This window comes from Mustela erminea, chromosome 19, assembly GCF_009829155.1.
Source record: "Mustela erminea isolate mMusErm1 chromosome 19, mMusErm1.Pri, whole genome shotgun sequence".
NCBI classification, from domain to species: domain Eukaryota; kingdom Metazoa; phylum Chordata; class Mammalia; order Carnivora; family Mustelidae; genus Mustela; species Mustela erminea.
The window spans coordinates 20,583,178-20,603,439 of NC_045632.1; the positions used below are offsets into that span (position 1 = coordinate 20,583,178).

At 44.6% G+C, this 20,262-nt stretch overlaps 1 protein-coding gene across 12 annotated transcripts in view; it reads right to left on the reverse strand.

The window, feature by feature from the left end:
- TDRD12 (tudor domain containing 12) overlaps positions 1-20,262 on the reverse strand; it is a 69,246-nt gene that overhangs the window by 39,093 nt on the left and 9,891 nt on the right. For 9 of the 12 annotated variants that reach the window (XM_032325843.1, XM_032325845.1, XM_032325842.1 and 6 more), the window contains exons 2-8: positions 18,320-18,478; positions 16,624-16,760; positions 14,373-14,492; positions 11,586-11,641; positions 10,316-10,401; positions 6,202-6,391; positions 5,565-5,657 (exon numbers count right to left, since the gene is read on the reverse strand). In XM_032325843.1, coding sequence (XP_032181734.1) covers positions 5,565-5,657; positions 6,202-6,391; positions 10,316-10,401; positions 11,586-11,641; positions 14,373-14,492; positions 16,624-16,760; positions 18,320-18,388 — 751 coding nt within the window. In that variant the 5' untranslated portion in view covers positions 18,389-18,478. Of the gene's footprint in view, positions 1-5,564; positions 5,658-6,201; positions 6,392-10,315; positions 10,402-11,585; positions 11,642-14,372; positions 14,493-16,270; positions 16,385-16,623; positions 16,761-18,319; positions 18,479-20,262 lie in introns of those variants that run through there. The other 3 variants (XM_032325846.1, XM_032325848.1, XM_032325847.1) reach the window with 3 other exon arrangements.

The following is a 20,262-nucleotide window of genomic DNA, read 5'->3' on the forward strand; positions in this document are numbered from 1 at the left end:
CTGTGAATCTGAATAATCAAGCAAGGTAATTACGCTTCAGTAAAAACTGAGGCCTGATGCAAAGAAAAAGAAAAGGACATCAATCCAGCAATTGTTTTTTTTTTTTTAATTTTATTTATTTATTTGACAGACAGAGATCACAAGTAGGCAGAGAGGCAGGCAGAGAAGAGGAAGCAGACTCCCCGCTTAGCAGAGAGCCCAATGCGGGGCTCGATCCCAGGATCCTGAGATCATGACCTGAGCCGAAGGCAGGGGCTTAACCCACTGAGCCACCCAGGCGTCCCCAGCAATTGTTTTTTAGGATACTACATAAGCAATCCTGGAAAGTGTTCACACTAAGCATCAATAAGAGAAACAACCGAAATGACAAGGTACACCTTTTATCTATTAAATAACATAAGTCACTAAAACAAATAGTAAACACTGGAAATGTGAGATGATGTTGTAAAATGGTCTAATCTTTCTTTAAAGTAATTTGGTGCCCAAGCCTGCTTGTCATGGGATCTTGGGGTCTGAAAATACATTCTCTCTTCAGGGTGTTTCATTATAGCCAAAAATAAAAACTCTGCTCTGGATCCAGGAGTGAAGGTGATGGACAAAATTTGCTCAGAGAATAAATGTCCATGCAACACAAGCTTTCAAACAAAACCAAAAAGTCTACAAATCAATGTCATTATAAATGTTGAAAAAAAAAATCAACCCACAAAGGTTTTGTCAGGCAGTCAAGATTCACACCTGAGGAAACGGAGATAAAAGGGCACCTGAAAAGGACTCTTAAATAAATATACCTAAGATACCCAAGAGATAAAAAGGATTCAGTTTCATGAAACAAACCAAGTGGATATAAAAAGATACACAGACATGAAAAAGAACCTATCAGAACTCCAGCAGCAAGAAAAAGTCATCAGATTGAAAATTCAAAAGGTGATCTTAATATTAAGCTGAAAGCTAAGAGAAAAGTAGTAATTTAAAGAATTAAGAAAAACTTTCAAAACTGAGTCCAGAGAAATAAGAAGGAAATTCTATTTTTCACTTATTTTAGTGAATAAAGCTATGAAACGCAAAGAAAGCTATGAAAAATAGATGATAGGGGCACCTGGGTGGCTCAGTGGGTTAAGCGGCTGCCTTCAGCTCAGGTCATGATCTCAGGGTCCTGGGATCAAGTCCCACATCGGGCTCTCTGCTCAGCAGGGAGCCTGCTTCCTCCTCTCTCTCTGCCTGCCTCTCTGCCTACTTGTGATCTCTCTCTGTCAAATCAATAAATAAAATCTTTGAAAAAAAAATAGATGATAAATGAAGAAACCCTAATCTACATCTAAGAGGAAAGAGGAAAACATTTTTTAAAATGTTAATATCTAATGCTTTTCAGAAATTCAAGTTAGACATGAATTCTGCAATTAAAAAAGTCCATGTGTTAACAAATAAATCTGAACCATCCACTCTTAGACACACTGTAAAGAAACTGAAAAATTATCAAGGACAAAGAGAAAAATCTAAAAAAAATCAACAGAACATAGTAATTACTTACAAAAGAAAAACCAACAGATTGACAGATGAGGGGAAAATGAACCACTATCTCCACTGCTGGAGGAAAATAAAGAACGACCCTGGAATACCGTATCTGGTTTAACTATCAGCAGATGTTAACATCTATTATCCACAATCCCCTTCGTAAAGTACTAAAATATGTACCTGAGAAAGAAGAAAAATAAACCATTTGTGGAAATAATAATCCTAATAACATTAATAACCTAATATAAGATCGGAGTAGGGGAGCCAGAAGGGGGAGCTCTCAGGCTGTAGCAGCCCTCACAGCCCCTTGTGGACCCAACAGGAAGAGATGCACCTTGCATTTTCCAACAGGAAGAAACCCAGAATTTCTTCTTGCCCAGCAACAGCCCAGCCAATGAGAGACTGTCACAACTCAGTGAATGAAAAGCCACTACACTTGGGACTCACCCTTTATTCCAACAGACTTTTTGTTTATAACAGCCCCTCCCAAGTCCCCCCTTTTCCTCTGTAAAAGAGCCACCTTCTTCTTTGTACTCTGGATCTCCACATCGTTTTGCTGTAGTTGCCTGTCCTGAATTGCAATTCTCTACTATTCCCAAATAAACATGTTTGTTGGTAAAATAACTGCCAGTTTTGTTTTCAAGATCAACTATATATATATATATATATATATATATGCCCATGTGTGCTGATAGAGAAGTCAAATGAATGACAACAATGCAAAGTGCAAAGGACAAGAGGTAGGGATTAGGAATATTTTGTTATCATACTTGCACTGCGAAATGGTACAGTGTTATCTAAAAGTGGACTTGGACTGGTTGTAAAAGCATATCGTAAACCTTAAGGCAACCACTAAAATAAGTGAAAAAGAAGTATAACCAATATGTTAAGAAAGGAAAGAAAAAAGAATCATATAAAATGTTTAATTACAACTACAGATAGCACAGAAAGAGTGGAAGACAAAAACAGGAGCAAAACACAAGGGAATGAATAGAAAATCGTTTAAAAAAAAAGGGGGTCAATATTAATCCAACTCTACCAATAATCACTTTAAATGACAATGGTCTAAATACACCAATCAAAGAGGTCGTCAGAGTGAACAAAAACAAGACCCAACCAACTACATGTGTCCACACTTCAAATATAAAGACAGAAATAAAGAGATGAAGAAAGATACACCATACTAACACTAACCAAAGGAAGCTGAAGTAGTTACATTAATTTCAGACAAAGTGGAGTTCAGAACAAGAAAAACTATGAAGGATAGAGGCATTAATTACATAGCGATAAAGGAGTCAATTCTCCCAGAGGACTGAGAAGTCCTTAAGGCAGATGTGCCTAACAAGAGAGCATCACAGTATGGCCATAAAAAGACGTGAAAAATTTAAAAGAATGCAAACTACACAATTTATGCTCTCAGACCATAATGGAATCAAACTAATTCAGAAACAAAAAGATAGCTGGGAAAATCCCCAAACACTTAGAGATTAAACAACACACTTCTAAATTACACTTGGATCAAGAAGAAATCTTGAGAAATTTAAAAATAGCTTAAACTGAATGAAAATTATGATACAGCTTATCAAAATTTGTGGGATGTAGTGAAAACAGTACTTGGAAGGCAACTTAGAGCATTAAATGTGTATATAAGAAAAGAAGACAGATCTCGAGTCACATCTAGAAGCTATCCTCCTAGCTTGGAAAAGGCTGCCCTCTTGTGTGTCCTCACATGGAGGAGAGGAAGCCCTCTGGTGTCTCCTCTTTTTTTTTTTTTTTTTTTTTTTTTAAAGATTTTATTTATTTATTTGACAGAGAGAGATTACAAGTAGGCAGAGAGGCAGGCAGAGAGAGAGAGGAGGAAGCAGGCTCCCTGCTGAGCAGAGAGCCCGATGCGGGACTCGATCCCAGGACCCTGAGATCATGACCTGAGCTGAAGGCAGCCGCTTAACCAACTGAGCCACCCAGGCGCCCCTGGTGTCTCCTCTTCTTAACAAGGGCACCAGCCCTACTGAACTAGGGCTCCACTCCCGGGACTAACTACCTCTTAAAGACTCTATCCCTAAATACAGTCACACCGGGGATGGTTAGGGCTTCAAACATATTAATACATAAAATATATTTTTTTAAAAAGACAGAGTCTAGAACTGATAAGCCTAGAAATGGTAAATTATAACTGAAAATTAATTGTAAAGGTTTCAAAATCTAGAGACAGCCATCCAAATAAAAAGGTAAAGGGAATGATAAAGGTTTACCTCGCAGGAACAGCCTGAGGTGAGAAGAGGCCGGAAAGAGAAAACTACTTCTCATCACTTTTCATTAGTTCTGCACTATTTGATTGTTTAACCAAGTATTAACAAAGTATTATACTTTGATTTTAAAAACATAAGACAACTTCAAAGAGAAGTACCAAAACATACAGTTGAAATCCCTTCTCACCACGATTCCAAGGAAAAGGAAATCTGTGCTTGGGTAAGGAGCACCTAGTAATCTTGCTTTCACATGACCATCAGTTACATCTCCCATCAGCTTCCCTTTCCTTTACCATCAACCAAAGACACACACAATGGATCTTGACACTGACCACGGTAAGGAAAAGTGGGAAACGGTTACTGTCCAACAACATGGGGCTACTTAAACAAACAAACAAAAACAAAACAAAACCAAAAAAACCCATGACATATTCACATGACGGAAGGCTGGGCAGTGTTCGCACACTACATAAAATGCCTGGTGTTTCTCCTGCTCCAGTAGGTGCAGGCATGTGTTTTTATTTCCATTTTTATTTCTTCCTTCAGTAAGAGGGGCACGTTTCAGGAGAAACACTCAGCTGGGACCCCTACAGGAGGCACATCAGAAATAATGGGGGGGGAATGTACCATGTGGGCCCCAGGCCAGGGGCAGGGCCACGTCAGCTGGGTCTATGGATCCCCCACTTAATCAAGTCACTGTGATGGGAACAGCGTTTCCCTCCATCACCCAGCAGGAGGGACACCAAGATCCCATCTGTCTCACATCAGAGCGCGTGTCCTTAAAGTCACGTGATCCTGGACACGTGTGACCTAGAAGTTCCTCCATACGTTAACTGAAAAACACTCCACAGAGGTATGTATGAAATCCAATTTCTGTGAGGTAAAAATGTCACCCACAACCCTCAGGAGTGGAGAACTCTGGAAAGCAAGACCCTAACATCTCAGTAAGTAGCTATTAAAAATGACAGGTTTTTAAACCTTTGATTATCTATTTTTCTATGATAGACAACATTACCAAAGTAATTAAACACAACATTAACGTAGGAAGTAATTTTGAAGGCAAAAGCTTTAACTTAGTTGAGGCTACGATGTTCCGTGTGTGAAACACTCAGTGTACCCGCGCCCAGCGGAAGAAGCAAGTAGTGCAGGAATGACCAGAGAGTGCCCGAGAATCAAAACGGCTGGCAGAGCCCACTCTGGTCCAACAACTGCAATCCATTATGTACCTTGGAGATATGGAGTTAAACACTAGGGGTTCCTACCCTCCTAAATGCCTCTTGCTTGTATGTGCCCCACTGCTTAAAATGAAAATCACTCACAAATCCATACATACACTTTGAGAACACATAATCATCACTTGCATATGGCTGGGCTGGAATAAATCAGCTCTGCACATAAACACAGTCCTGTTACGTGTGTTCTTTACAGTAAAATCCTCTAAGTAAGGGGCCGCCACGGTGGCTTAAGTGGATTAAGTGTGCAACTCATGATTTCAGCTCAGCTCACGATTTCATGGGTCTGCGGGGAGTCTGCTTGGGATTCTCTCCCTCTGCCCCCAACCCGGGCTGGCTCTGCTCACATGTGCACACACTCTAATACATAAATAAATCCTTTTTAAAAATCCTCTAAGTGAGGACCACAAGGCCAGGCTATTTCTGTCAGCACCTGCATCATCAATTGGTTCCATGAGATGGAGAGAGAATCAAATCAGCACAGCCCTTCTACACAGCCCTTCTAATCTTTACAGAGTTGAGTGTTCTTTTATGCCAGCTATACATAAGTAAGGCAAGCAAGTAAACTTACCCAGGATCATAGCAGTGGGCCCAAGGTCACCAACAACACCCTTGGGCCACAGATGCTGGAGGGACTGAGCCAGAAAAGTTAAGCCATGTGAATCTGACAGAAAGAACACAATTCAGGATTAAAGCATGAAATAAACCCAAATGACAAATGCAAAACTCAGCGGCATACTCTTTCAGCTCCTGCTTTTGCTTGGAAGGTCAGGAGAGACCTAACGGGGCAGGAAAGCAACGTGAACGAGTGAAGAACAGAACTCAGAAAGAAACCCCTCTGATTGTTTCCACTGTCCAAGGAGGTCTCTTCTCGCATTTCCCTCCTAATAAACAGACCTTCTGAAAAGGGTCTAAAACGGTAAACATTTGACTTTGATTGGGTAACTAACATCTTTCAATTACGAACTTCTGGACTTCTGAAAATTTAACTCCGTGTTAGGAAGAAATTAAGGACAGGTTTCCGCCATTCTCGTAAAAGCAAGCGAGGTCAGGACTTCAAAGCCTGTCACACACCCACCAGGGTTCAACTAATAGCCCAAGTCCCTGCCTGCATGTGGGGAAAGGTTTGTACAACTCACATCAGTATGACAAGATTCATATAAATAAGACAGTTTAAAAGAAACACCCATTGGTGAGAATCCACTCACTTTCCATTCCTTGATGATCTTTTCCTTGTAAGAACATTGGCCAGAGAGTGAGTGCTGGACTGAGTCTCCTGGAGAAGGATGCTGACTTCGTACTCAAACTTGATTTCTCTACAGAATCCATGTTTTTATTCTCCTTGGGTGATATGTAACGAGCAAAGTTCTTCGCAACCAGATCGTCATTAACACAGACCTGCACAATTTGCAACATTTCATGGACAAGACAAATACAGTCAAGTGATTGCTCACAAAATATCCCAAACTTAACCCCAAATTTAAATCTTCAGAAAAAATTATTTTATAGAACATAATCTGATAGAAACTGATCTCTTGACTCCTGCTCTGGTAATGGTGGACTAGATACTTCTGGCCAACGCTCCTGGTAAGAAAATCAGTAGAATCTGTATAAAACACAAGAAATATCTTCTTGAACAAAGCATCAGGGAGCTAACAGGCAAAGATCTAGGGGGATGACAAAGACAAAGCACCAATCATAAAAGGAAACCTGATAAAAATTCAAAATTTAAATTTTAGACTATCAAAATTTAAAAACGTCTACTTTTCAAAAGACACTATTAAGAGATGAAGGGTAATCCACAGACAGGGAGAAAACATTTTTAAAATCTGGATGGAAATGTATCCAGAATATATAAAGAGCTCTCAAAATGCAATAAAAAGATGACAAACAACCTAACTAAAAAATGGGTAAAATACAATGGAATATTACTCAGCCATAAAAAGAGGAGATTCTTTATTTGCAACATGAATGGACCAAGAGGATAGTATGCTAAGTGAAATAAGACAGAGACAAACACCATATGATTTTACTTATATGTGGAATGTAAAAAAACAAATGAATAACAAGCAAATAGCACCAACAGACCCATAAATACAAAGTACTGATGGAGGCCAGAGGGGCGGAGGGGGAGGGGGTGTGCAAAAGGGTGAAGAGGAGAGGGAGATAAGGTCTCCAATGTGGAAGGAGTAAGTCAGGGGGAATAAAAGGTTCAGTGGGAAAAGAGTCAGTGGTATTATAATGGTGTGTGATGAGCAGAGCATAAGGCACAGACTCATCCAGCCACTCTGTTGTACACCAACTTTATTTCCATTTAAAAAGTTATCCGGGGGTGCCTGGGTGTCTCAGTGGGTTAAGCCTCTGCCTTTGGCTCAGGTCATGATCCCAGGGTCCTGGGATCGAGTCCCACATTGGGCTCTCTGCTCTCTCTCTCTCTGCCTACTTGTGATCTCTCTCTGTCAAATAAATAAAATCTTTAAAAAAATAAATAAATAAAATAAAAAAATAAAAAGTTATCCGGGGCACCTGGGTGGCTCAGTGGGTTAAGCCTCTGCCAGTCCCCGGTTCATAAAAGAGAAATCTTCTTCAAGGCAACTGGGTGGCTCAGTCAGTTAAGTGTCTACCTTTGGCTCAGGTCATGATCCCAGGGTTCTGGGATCAAGCCCCACATCAGGCTCCCTGCTCAGTGGGGAGCCTGCTCCCCTCCCCCGGCCGCCTGCCTCTCTGCCTACTTGTGATCTAAAAAAAAAGTTACCCAAAAAATGGGGTAAAAATCTGAATACACACTTCATCAAAGAAGGTACACGGATTGCAAATAGCGTATGAAGAGATACTCACTGTCGTAGTCACTAGGGAAATGCAAAGTTAAACCACAATGATACCCCAGTTCAGGCCCATCACAGTAGCCATCCAAGCCCTGAAGAGGACATGAAGGAACTGGGGCTGTCATCCACTGCTGACCGGACTGTACGGCAGTTCACCGCTTTGGAGAACCCATCTGGCAGCCTCTTACTAAGTACAATCCCATCCAGAAATTTGACTCCTAGGCACTCATCCAAGAAAAACGAATGCAAGGGTTCACAGGAAGAACTATACACGAATATTCATACCAACTTCATTTATAACAGCCCCAAACTGGCCACAACTCAAATGTCCAAAAGACGTGAACAGTTAAATCCGCTGTGATACATCCAGACAAGAGAAGAGTGTTTGACAATACAAGGGACAACGTGGATATGTGCTAAAAATAACTTTGCTGCATGAAAGAAGCCAGGCCAAGAAGAGAAAAACCCTGGGAAATCCTTGTGCTTCCTTAGGGAGCTGGAAAAGGATGCCAGGCGCCGTTTTTCTGGCAGTGATGACCTCACACGTCCGCCGTATGTTTGCTCTGCTAATATGCGTACCCTCTTCACTCCCCCACCAGAAGTACAGCCACAGAGGGAAAGGGACTTACTTGAAAAGCAAGAAGAGAGAAGGAGGTCAACAGAGAAGTTTAAAGATGTTTCACCATCCATCAACAGATGAATGGATCAAGAAGATGTGGTATATATACACAATGGAATACTATGCAGCCATCAAAAGAAATGAAATCTTGCCATTTGCGACAACATGGATAGAACTAGAGCGTATCATGCTTAGCGAAATAAGTCAAGCGGAGAAAGACAACTATCATATGATCTCCCTGATATGAGGAAGTAGTGATGCAACATGGGGGCTTAAGTGGGTAGAAGAAGAATCAATGAAACAAGGTGGGATTGGGAGGGAGACAAACCATAAGTGACTCTTAATCTTACAAAAAAAACTGAGGGTTGCTGGGGGGAGGGGGGTTGAGAGAAGGGGGGTGGGGTTATGGACATTGGGGAGGGTATGTGCTTTGGTGAGTGCTGTGAAGTGTGTAAACCTGGTGATTCACAGACCTGTACCCCTGGGGATAAAAATATATGTTTATAAAAAATAAAAAATTAAAAAAAAAATAAAGATGTTTCACCAGACTGGTCCAACTGCCAGCATTTTGTTAGTTTTACCAAACTGCAAAATAAGCAATGAAAAGCCACAGGTGAAACAGACAAGGCCGTGGGGGATCCCAAAATGCCCCACAGAGTACAGCGAGCGAATCTTACTACAAATGAGTAACATCATCACAGTGAAGGAGGGAGTGGAAGAAAAGAACTAACCTAAGTAACTTCAGAATACTGTTTTGGCTGCATGCTTTTGCCTTTAGACAAACTTCTTTTTCACAGGAATTGTGAGTTAGCAATTCTGGAATTACTTTATGTGAATATTAGGATTAATCAAATTAAGTATATCTACCAAGTGCAAGTTTCTCACTGCTAGAAACATGTGTCAAGACGAGTAACGGGGAGTGAGAGGTACAAGAGCTCCTTTATTTTTTTTGAGAGAGAGAGAGAACGAGTGCACACATGCATGAGCCGGGGAGCAGAGACTCTTAGGCGGGCTACACGCCCAGCATGCAGCCCGACAGGGGGCTTGATTTCTCAACCTTGAGCCAAAATCAAGAGTCAGACGCTGAGCCACCCAGACGCCCTGATACCAGAGCTCTTAACACATGTGCAGACAGACAGATACACGTACAGACAGGCAGATCCAGGCATCAATCTGTGTGGCCACGGGTGACTCCACGTACATGTACTTCCTGTCTGCGGAGAGGGCCTACAACCACTGACACCCCAGCAGCAGGAAGCACATCTCATGCCCCAGTTTTGCTCTCTGGACACCACTCTTCTTGGAGAAGTGGTTGATTATAGGGCTGGGCTGGAGAACAACAAAATTAGCCTAAAGCATCTGTGGCACCAAAAATAGCAAGTTCCCAGCGATGATGGGGCACAGTGAAAGGACACGCAAGCCACTCTGAAGCTGCTGATGGCCAAATCTGGGACGATCTGAACAAAAAAATGATGACAGTAATGGAGTCTATTCCCTAAAGTAAAACCAACAGCCAAGAGTCCACACTAAGATACATTACTGAACCAATTAGTAAGTGGGGGCGATGGGCCAGTTCTTCTGTACAGAGTTCCAACTGAAAATGGAGAAGGCCTCGGGCGCCTGGGTGGCGCAGTCCATTAAGCGTCTGACTCTTGGTTTCACATCGGGATCCCGGGCTCACGAGAGAGATCAGCCCTGCGCAGTGGCATGGGGCCTGCTGAGATTCTCTCCCACGCCTCTCCCCTCACTCCAAAAGAAACAAAACACAAAAATCTTCCATGCTGTGTGAATGGCATCTTTTCCTTGGTGTTTACTTTGTTTTGTTAAAATAATTTAAATAAGGATAAAACATTTCTGAAAAACAATTCTTTCACTCACTTTTTCATTTTTTATAGTTGCATAAAGGTAGACCTCAAAAGCATCTTCTTCCACAGCACATAATTTGGCTTCCACCTGGGTGGTTGCTAAATAACATAAGTGAAAAAAAATAAATCAGCTGATACTGAAACAATTATTCCACCTAATCATCTGCGCTGACCACCTGGGGTCACACAGGGTCACCACAGCTAACAGCTGCTAGCTGTCTGCCGGTGGGTGAAGTCGGCACATACCCTCCACCCCCAACTCCACAGCTGCGGCCTCCCGCCCCCCACAACACCTCCACCGGCTGTTCTTGGCCCTCTTCCCTTCCAGCGACTCCCAAATCCACTTCCCGCTCAGTCTTTCACCCGAGTCCATTGCTCCCTGCAAACACCCCATCAGAGCGCTCAGCGACTCGGAACCTAGCACCCACACAGCAGCTCTGGGCATGGGGACCCTGCAGGCCCTGGGCTCAGTCCTTCACTTCACAGCTGTCCCTGTCCCGGCTTGGGGAGGAGGCTGGACTCGGAGAAGGCTGCAGGGAAGCCTCAGGGCAGGATGTCGTCCCCGGCACTCTGCTCCCTCCCCGGTGCTCTGCTCCCTCCCCCACACCCTGCCCCTCCCAGGCTCACAAGGTCGGAGACTCCAAAGCCAGAGGCCCTCCCAACCTCCCATTTCCCCCAGGCCCAGCATCGGGCTACTCCTCTGGCCAAAGAGCGATGTGGTGGAGGAGACAAGCCAGCACCCCAGGCATTTCACACCTGCTTCTCCTCAGAGCAGCCTAGAGGGCCAGTACAGGGACTTGGCCCCTGTCTGCCAGGGGTCAGGACAGACGGCAGGTGAAGCTGTAATTCACTGGCAGCAACAGACAATACGGACAACACGCTGCACAGCTGCTCTGAGACAGGCTGCACATCCGAAACTGGCAACAATGCCCACGACACCATCAGCATCCGCAAGAAAAGCTCAGCTTCCATAACCTGTTGCTGGGGGAAACGCACGTGCATTTGGCAGGGCGCGGCTCCCACTCAAACGAAGGGCCCCTCAGCCAAACAGACCCTTTCTCCTTTTAACTCTCAATACTGATGTCCACATCCACCCCCAAACATTCACGGGTGCAGAGTCACTATGACACAGGGCAGGAGGAGTCCCAGGTAACAGATGAACCCCCATGAGGCGGGGCCAGAAGCCGAATCTGCCCATCTCAAACCTCCACGCCCCGATGGAAAGACAAACTGGCCTGGGCATCAGTTCAAAGCAGGCTGCGACAACAATGCACCTGCCTCACCTTTTAGGATGTTCTGGAAGTACTGAGTCGCTGCGCTGTCCCACTTCTTGGTAGGTCTGGAACGGTAAAAGATGCAACCTTACCAAATAAAAATCAGAGGCTAGGACGCCAATACCACCTCATAAGCCATGTGCTGGCCGTTCCTGATATTACATGCTGAACATACGATGCATGGCTCCGCTTTGGGGATGACAATCCCACCCACACCCCACAACGGGCTCCCCTCACCACTGCCGCCTGCACCCAGCGCAGAGACTAAGAACAGGTCCATCCTGGGGCTTCCTGAGCAGCCCATCACCTGCCCCCGCACTGGTGTCCCCAGTGACCCAGGACCTATCTTTCTCCCCAGCCAAACACAAGCCCCCGGGGGCAGGGATGCTGTGCATGCAGGCTGGCAAGGGCTCCATTTGTGATGGGGAGACCAACAGGGAAAGAGAGGCTGTGGGAGAGCCACTGGCCAGTGTCTACCGGGATGCCTGCCCTGCCGACACCTGTCCTCTGTCCCCACATTCTATCATCTTGCCCCTCCCTGTGCTCTGGGAAGGAAATCATAAGAAGAGCTGTAGGCAGTGGAAGATGAAGAGAAACCAGTATTCTGAAGCAAGGAGCAATAATAACATAATAAATGGAAGAGTGCTAGGTTTTTACGTTTCTCTGCTGGTTTGATTTCCCAGATCAATGATGGTTTGATGCCACCATCATCCTCTAAGGGCTGCTTTAAGGATTAAATGAGGTAATACATAAAGCCCCTAGCCCCATGCCTAGGTGAATGTATTATTTTATTTTATTAAAAAAGATATTAAGCACATTACTTCAAGAAAATCACAAAGGATTCCTAAAAGTTAAAAAAAATTACATCAGCGGTTCTAAACCCTTGGTACACACAAAGAAATTACCTAGTTAGTTTAAAAAAAAAAAAAAGAAATGAAGTAAATTTCTAATAAGAAAATGGACCAAAAGAAAAATCAATCTAGGCTATCCAAAGGTAAACCAGTCATTCAGTCAAGGTGTCTTTCTGTTTCTCTCTCTCTCACACACACACATACACAAATAACCCCATGAAGAGATACTTAACTTCACAAGTTAGAAAAATACAAATTAAAACAAAATACCATCTTCACACAGCAAACAAGCAAAAGTGGAAAAGCTCGATGACAGGCAACGCTGCGTGGAAAAGCAGCGCTCTCTGTACGCTGGTGATGGGAGCATACACCGCTAGTCCTTCTGGAGGGCCACTCGGCAAAATCTATGACCCCCGTAATACACATATTGAGACAGACATTCTAGATGCACTGCCCACACGAAGGGACAGCATGTGTCTGCACGGAGGGTGTGTCCACAGCTGGAGAATGTGGTCACACAGAGGGGTTGAGAACAAGGGGGGCCACTGAGGGAGAGCTGGGCATGGACAGACTGGCACCAGAGTGTGGGGTGAGCAGCTGGCTGTTCTGGAAGAGGGACAGGTGGGAGGCAGGGGTTGCTGCTGTGTGAGGGACCCACTTTTCCAGAGTCTCTGAGGGGGAAGAGGGTGTGGGGGGGCCGCAGGGAGCCTGGTGGGGCACGCTGGCATCAGCCGGGACAAGCAGGCTCAGCATCTATTACTGCAGCTTCTCAGGCCAGCCACAGGGCCATGTGTTTACCATCGCAAGGGAATGACAGGTGCTGGGCGAGCAGGGAGAGGGAATGGAGGGTCTCCATAGATTCTGCAAAAGCATTCATAAGAGGGGTGCCTTCTAAGTTCGGAAAACAAAATGCAACCTCACCAGGACATGCAAGTTAAGGCAGAACTGTGCTGTGCCGTGTTTCTTCCCTTAACCCTATAGTCCTGGGGGGAGGGGAGTGCTCCGCAGGACCTCAGGTAGCACTAAGTCCAGAGAGCCATACTCCTGACACAGCAGTGCCCAGTGTGGGGACCGTGGTGAGTCCTGCACAAACACTGGCAAAGTGGCCCAAGACTAGGAAAACGGGGCGAAGACAGGGGCTGGCCGGATACGTGCATTTGGGCATGCATGTCCACCTCCACACCATGTTTTATTTGGACTGATGCATATGCTTACAGGAATGTGCAGCGCACAGTGGTCTGCAACACTGCAGCTGGCTCTCCAGAGAGGAACAGTTGCATACAGCAATAGCCAGCTACGTTCACCCCCAAGTGGTCTGCAACACTGCAGCTGGCTCTCCAGAGAGGAACAGTTGCATACAGCAATAGCCAGCTACGTTCACCCCCAAAGCGTGACAGCAGAAGGCAGTAAGAACGTGCACTAGCGAAGAGCTTCAGCACACTCTTGGGTTAAATCTGCAAATGACGCTGTAGGTTCTAATTTTCATGAAGGAAGGCTCCACACAAATGAACCCATATAAAGCACTGAATGAGGTCTCCAAGTTCAGAGCATGAACAGGTCCCAGAGGCCTGGGGGGAGGGGCGGGCGGGGAAGGGAAGGGGCTGGAAAAAAATGCAATGGACTTTTTTTTTTTTTTAATGCTCCATGATCCTGTGTTCCAGCCTTTCTCTTTACAGTTAATTTATTACTTTTTGCAAATTAAAAGAAGTTGCAGAGCACAGACCTCAGCCCCCCTCTAAGACCCCTCGACTGCAGTCTGGAAGGGGGATACCCCGGGAGCTCAGCTCAGAGCCAGGGGCGACACACCGACTCCGAGGTCTCCTGAAGAACAGAGGCTCCTGGAATCTCTTAGGGCTTCTCCAGGGGAATGGATTCCACACAAACCTCAGACACTCAATTTCAGACTTCTACTCCTGCTCCAGCATCCCCCACCAGCGGTACTTACACGATTTCAGCGCTGTCTTCACAGAAGTCAATGTGCAACGTGACAGGCTTGGTGCAGTACAGCCTGAATTTCTTCGCTCGGTAGGGAAGCTGCATAAAGGTTTCCACTGCCACTCTGATGCTTCACAGTGAAACAGAAACATTTGCTTTACAAAGCGGACTTCTATAGAGCAGATTTCTTTAAAGTACACTCCCCTGGTAACTGACATACCTAAAACACACCCAAACCAGTTCTTTCTGTTTCTAATACAGCCACCAGCAGCAGAGAGAGCTGGCAGACCTGTGCCCCAGTCTTACTCTTCTCATGTATAAAAGCATAAGATGGGGGTGCCTGGGTGGCTCAGTGGGTTAAGCCTCTGCCCTCGGCTCAGGTCATGATCTCAGGGTCCTGGGAGAGAGCCCTGCATGGGGCTCTCTGCTCAGCAGGGAGCCTGCTTCCGCCTGCCCCCTGCCTACTTGTGATCTCTGTCAAATAAATAAATAAAACCTTGGGGAAAAAAAAAAGAGTACATGCATGGATATTCAGAGTATCTTTGGTGTTAAAACTTCATGATATGGGGGTTGAAGTATTAGAAAAATCATGTCTAATAAGGCTTCTCAGTCTCAGAAACACTAGGAAATAATGAACAAGCCTGTGAAGCCAATTCTACTTAAGATTTTTAAATTACAAATTTTAATACACAACCCCAATGAGTTTCTATAAATGAGCATATATGTTGTGTTTTTTGAGATGTTTTTATAGTTAGTATTTATCAATTCTGTACCAAAAGAGGGGCTGAGATTTGATAAGTCTATTGCTCAAGCACTTTTATTTCCATTCTTCAGGCCAACGACAGCCCGCCTGTGCATACCATTTCGACAGAAGCAGATCTGGAAGCCCTGAATGGGCAGCCTCGCCACCTCATCTCCACAGTTCAGAAAAAGGTGCCGGTCCTGACTGCCCCTCAAGCCTCCCTGCACACTACTGAATCACGGGTTTCTCCTGCCCAAAACGCCGAATACTAAAAATCTTCCCAAACAATTAAACACAACATTTACTTTGATAACAAGGCTGGTTATAAAGATGCAGAATCACAAGCTACAAAGGCATCTACTTTTTTTCTTAAGTATCTGCGAATTCCCAATGTTTGAGAAGTCCTTCTGCCATGAAATGCTTTACTCTTACTACAAAAATACTCTTTTGGAAGAAGGGTCCTCATTTAATTATTAAACTGATATCCTGGGGCGCCTGGGTGGCTCAGTTCTAAAGCATCTGCCTTTGGCTGAGGTCATGATCCCAGGGTCCTGGGATCGAGCCCCACATTGGGCTCTCTGCTCTGTGGAGAGCCTGCTTCTCCCTCTCCCACTCCCCCTATTTCTGTTCCCTCTCTCTCTGTGTCTCTGTCAAATAAATAAATAAACTCTTTTTAAAAAAATAAAAATAAAAAAATAAACTGATATTCTCTTACTCTGAACAGGAAACTATGGAAAATTATCACAAACACAAAGTCTGATGTGTTGCTGGTGTTCTCTAATGAACTGGTTTTTTTTGTTTTGTTTTGTTTTTTTAAAGATTTATTTATTTATTTATTTGAGAGAGAGACAGTGAGAGAGCATGAGCGAGGAGAAGGTCAGAGAGAGAAGCAGACTCCCCGTGGAGCTGGGAGCCCGATGTGGGACTCGATCCCGGGACTCCAGGATCATGACCTGAGCCAAAGGCAGTCGTCCAACCAACTGAGCCACCCAGGCGTCCCTCTAATGAACTGTTAATGGGTGCTCCTGGAGCCAATGAAGGCCACTCTGGAACCATTTCCCCACCCTCTGTGGCTGTGGTCATGCCCTCACTCTGCTAAGGAAGAACACCAGGACTATTTGCACAGGCGCTCTGCTCCCCCTACTTGAGGCTGCACCAGCACCCACCCCTTCTGTGGGGACCAGACGACCTTCTGCCTCCAGGCAGGGTGTTTCCTGCAGCACAGCCTCCAGGAGGATGCACTCCATCACAGGAACACGCTGGGAGGGGAGGCCGGGTGAGCACATGCTCTGCCCAGAAAGGACGGTAGAAGGAGGGCCCAGCTGCCCGGGTCCTCACTGCGACCACCAGCCCCTACACTGACTGCGTATAGAACTGGAATCTGCAAGCCGTCCCCATGGGAAGCTAAGAACATTCTAGCTCTCTGACCTCTATCCTCTCACTGTGAAAATGGACCTTCTCCTTCAAAACGGATATCTGTCTCCCTAAAAAGTACAAGAAGAAATAAATACATACATACTTTTTAGATTTCACAGGGATGTACTTGGCAAAATCCACAAGGAAACATTCTGCCAGGTAATGGTCGGCCGAAGACACGATGGACTTAATAACAGCCCTGCACCAACACCTCAGTTCCTGACAATACACCACACAGACCTACAGAAGAGAAACCTTGGCGTTAAAACCCCCCGTCAAGGGAGAGAACAAAAAGATACCCCCAAACCATCTCTGCCCACATTCTACCTTCCCCTGTGAAATCCCCATCCAGGCTCACCTCAGCTCCAGGATGGGCTGTCTTCTGCACCAGCATGTGCCCAACACCTATAACTGTGCTTGCTGTGCACAAAGCCTCCAACAACTACTCACTGAATGACTCCAGAAATCAGTGTGTGCCTGCAGCCCCACTCTAGGGAAACTGCCCCACAGCAGTGACAGCCACCTGACCAACCCACCGTCCCACGGGGCTGCTAGGCCAGAGCAGACTCGACATTGACCCAGACAGGCAAACCAGACACCGACCACAGGCTCAGAAAGGGCCCCGTGGGGAGAAAGCTGTGTCCAACCAGGAAGAAGCCAGCAGAGAGGAGACTGCCACACTCGGGAACTGAACCCGGACACCACAGAGCGGCCACTTTGCAAGGGATGGGCTTGCGAGCCTCCCATAACTCCAAAGTCAAATAACCGCAGAGAAATGTTGCCAAAGGGTGGAGGGTTTAAACAGATAGCAGTTCAGCTGGCTTTGAACTGGTGGCGTATAGGGCTTCCACCAACCCAACAGGGGGCAATTAAAGCATAAAGAACAATGAGGACAGCTGATGGAATATATTTAAAGCCGTGAGTTCAATACAGTCTTTTAAAAAATGAAGAGGAGAGAAAAACCACACAGACCTCTGGACACAGAAGGCATGTGAAAGTGACTGTTTGGGAAGGTTAAACAGAAGGGCTGTTCAGGCGGTGCTAGTCATGGGATGGTGCCTCATCTGCAGGAAAGGCGGACGGGCACCCCCTGGAGAGGGGGTGGAAAGTTCAGCACCATCACAGGGAGGCACTCAGGCTCCCCAAAATGTGGAGTATTTGAAAAGGACAACTGACTGCATTTCCTCACTTCACCAAGTCAATGGTATGGAAAAAAATAATGTTGTTAATGAAGATTTTGTTTGAAAGGGGAGGGGTGTTCCAATTATTTCTAATGTTTCTCATAGTTTATAAAACTTTCCCAGTAGAAAAATTCAAACTCTTCTGAAAAGTGACTGACTTGCAGAGAGAATGAGACAATGGGCCCAGGAGCCAAGGCGGCAAGAAAGGAAGAAGGGGCTGTGACGCGAGGCAAGGAAAATGAACAAGCGTGACTTGGCCACAGTGATGAGTCCCAAAAGGGAGGCACGGGCCCTGGACTGAAAACCCCTATGCCCCTTCAGCTGAGGCCGCCAAACCCGTGGCAGATCTAGACTAGATTCAGAAGAGCCTCCGGTTCCCAGCCCTAGGAGGACAGCCCAATGCCTGAATTTGGATGACATTCCATCTCCCGTTGCCCTACTAGAATCTTCTACAACCTCTGCTTTCCAAAACCAGCCCAAATTTCGTGCAGCCAAAAGAACCTAACACAAGGCAGTATTATGAGCAATTAAAACACCCTAAAAGCTTCTGTCACCAAAATGTGTACATTTTAAGCAGTATTTCAAGACACAGTGCTTAAAACACATGTAGACACATACCTGCCCTTCTTCCAACATTAACGGTTTTATTTCTATATCTTGACACATGTTATTATAGAAGTCATTCATGGCACTATTTAGTTTTTGATAATCAACTTCATGATCTAAAAAGGGACTACATCCTTTTATAATAACCCAGAAGCACTCTGGATCTTCAATCTGTAAAAATTTTAAAAGACAAAACAATGCCTGGTTTAAAAAACAGAACCATAAAATAATGAACCTTAGAGGCATGATAACTGTTACTAATTTAAGTGGTCTAACAAATTCTAGATGAACATCTGTCTTTTATAGTCAGACCAAAGGTAAAAGATTAAAAAAAGACTGTCAATATAGATCAAATCATCACACTGTACACCTTAAACTCATAAAATGTTATTTATTACATTTACATTATTATATATTTCAACTCAGCTGAATAACAGGTAAAAGATACAAAGATAAAATTCTAAAACATGTAAAAAGTTGTAAAAAAAAACATATAACCAATAACACATCAGTAATTTTTAAAATTATGTCTGTGACTCAAAAAAGCAGAGATAAATGTCCTGCATTTTTTTAATTTTTATTTTATTTTTTTAAAGACTTTCTTTATTGGAGAGAGAGAGAGCTCATGAAGGCAGAGGAAGAGGGAGAAGCAGACTCCGTGCTGAGCAGGGCCCCTGGTAGGGGACTTGATCCCAGGATCCTGAGATCATGACACAACACAAGCCAAAGGCAGATGCTTAACCGACTGTACCCCTAGGCACCCCGTCTCCTCTATTTTTAAAATATTCGTGATAAAATACAAAAGCAAGGTTTCATGTTTACAATATGCTGTGTTTTTTTAAGAAGGAGAGGTAAATATGAATACATGTATATTCTGTTCATAAAATAAAAAAAATAAATGACGGCAGAAAAACCAAAACAAATACAAGTTATGACCTACAGGAAGCCAAGAATAGAAGAGGTGGGGATGAAAACCAGACTTCTCTGAATGCATCTCGATATAGAGCAGTGTCATTAGAAACCAAGATTTTCATCGTTAGAGGGTATAGATGTAAAATAAAAAGTTAAATCTGACTTGAAGATATCAATAAGAATTCAAGACTTTCCAAAGGTATTTATTTCCTAACTCTGCTTACTGAAAGGGCCTAAAAGCAATGACATCTTAAGACTTCTGGTCCTGGGTGCCTGGGTGGCTCAATGGGTTAAAGCCTCTGCCTTCAGTTCAGGTCATGATCTCAGGGTCCTGGGATCGAGTCCTGCATTGGGCTCTCTGCTCGGCGGGGAGCCTGCTTCCCCCTCTCTCTGCCTGCCTCTCTGCCTATTTCTGATCTCTCTCTGTCAAATAAATTAAAAAAGTCTTTAAAAAAAAAAAAAAAAAGAACAGAAAAATTCAAGAAAACTTGTCTTTAAAAAAAAAAAATTCCAGTCCTAGGTACCAAGTGGCAGGTGAACAGATGTTCACATTAATATCCTATTTTTCTAAATATCTGAATATTTTTATAATAAATAGTTGGGGGAAAAAAGAACAGTGGGCCACTCTCATTGCAGGTCATGGCAGAGTGGTTTACATGGACTAACCCACTTGCAAGTAACCATGATCAGCCCAGGAAAAAATACGAAATAATAAACACAAAGGCGCTGAAGAGAACAGAAACCACAGGGACTGGATGCTTTGCCAAGAGGATCGGCCAAGAGGATTTGCCAAGAGGATGGGAGATCCACATTTCCTCACAGCTTTCCAGTCCAGGAGGAAGGGCTGCAACTCAGGCAGAAAGCCACTGTGTGTGCGGCTTGAGGAACCAGAGAAGGGAGTTTGGGGGGCTACAGCTGTACGTCGAGGGGAGAAATTCTGAAAGAGCCCCAAGGGGAGAGCCAAGTTCTCGGCAAGCCTGTATGGCACAGTGAGCCCCACAGTCCAGGGGAAAGCGACCCTGAGAAGGTGGACAGAAACACCA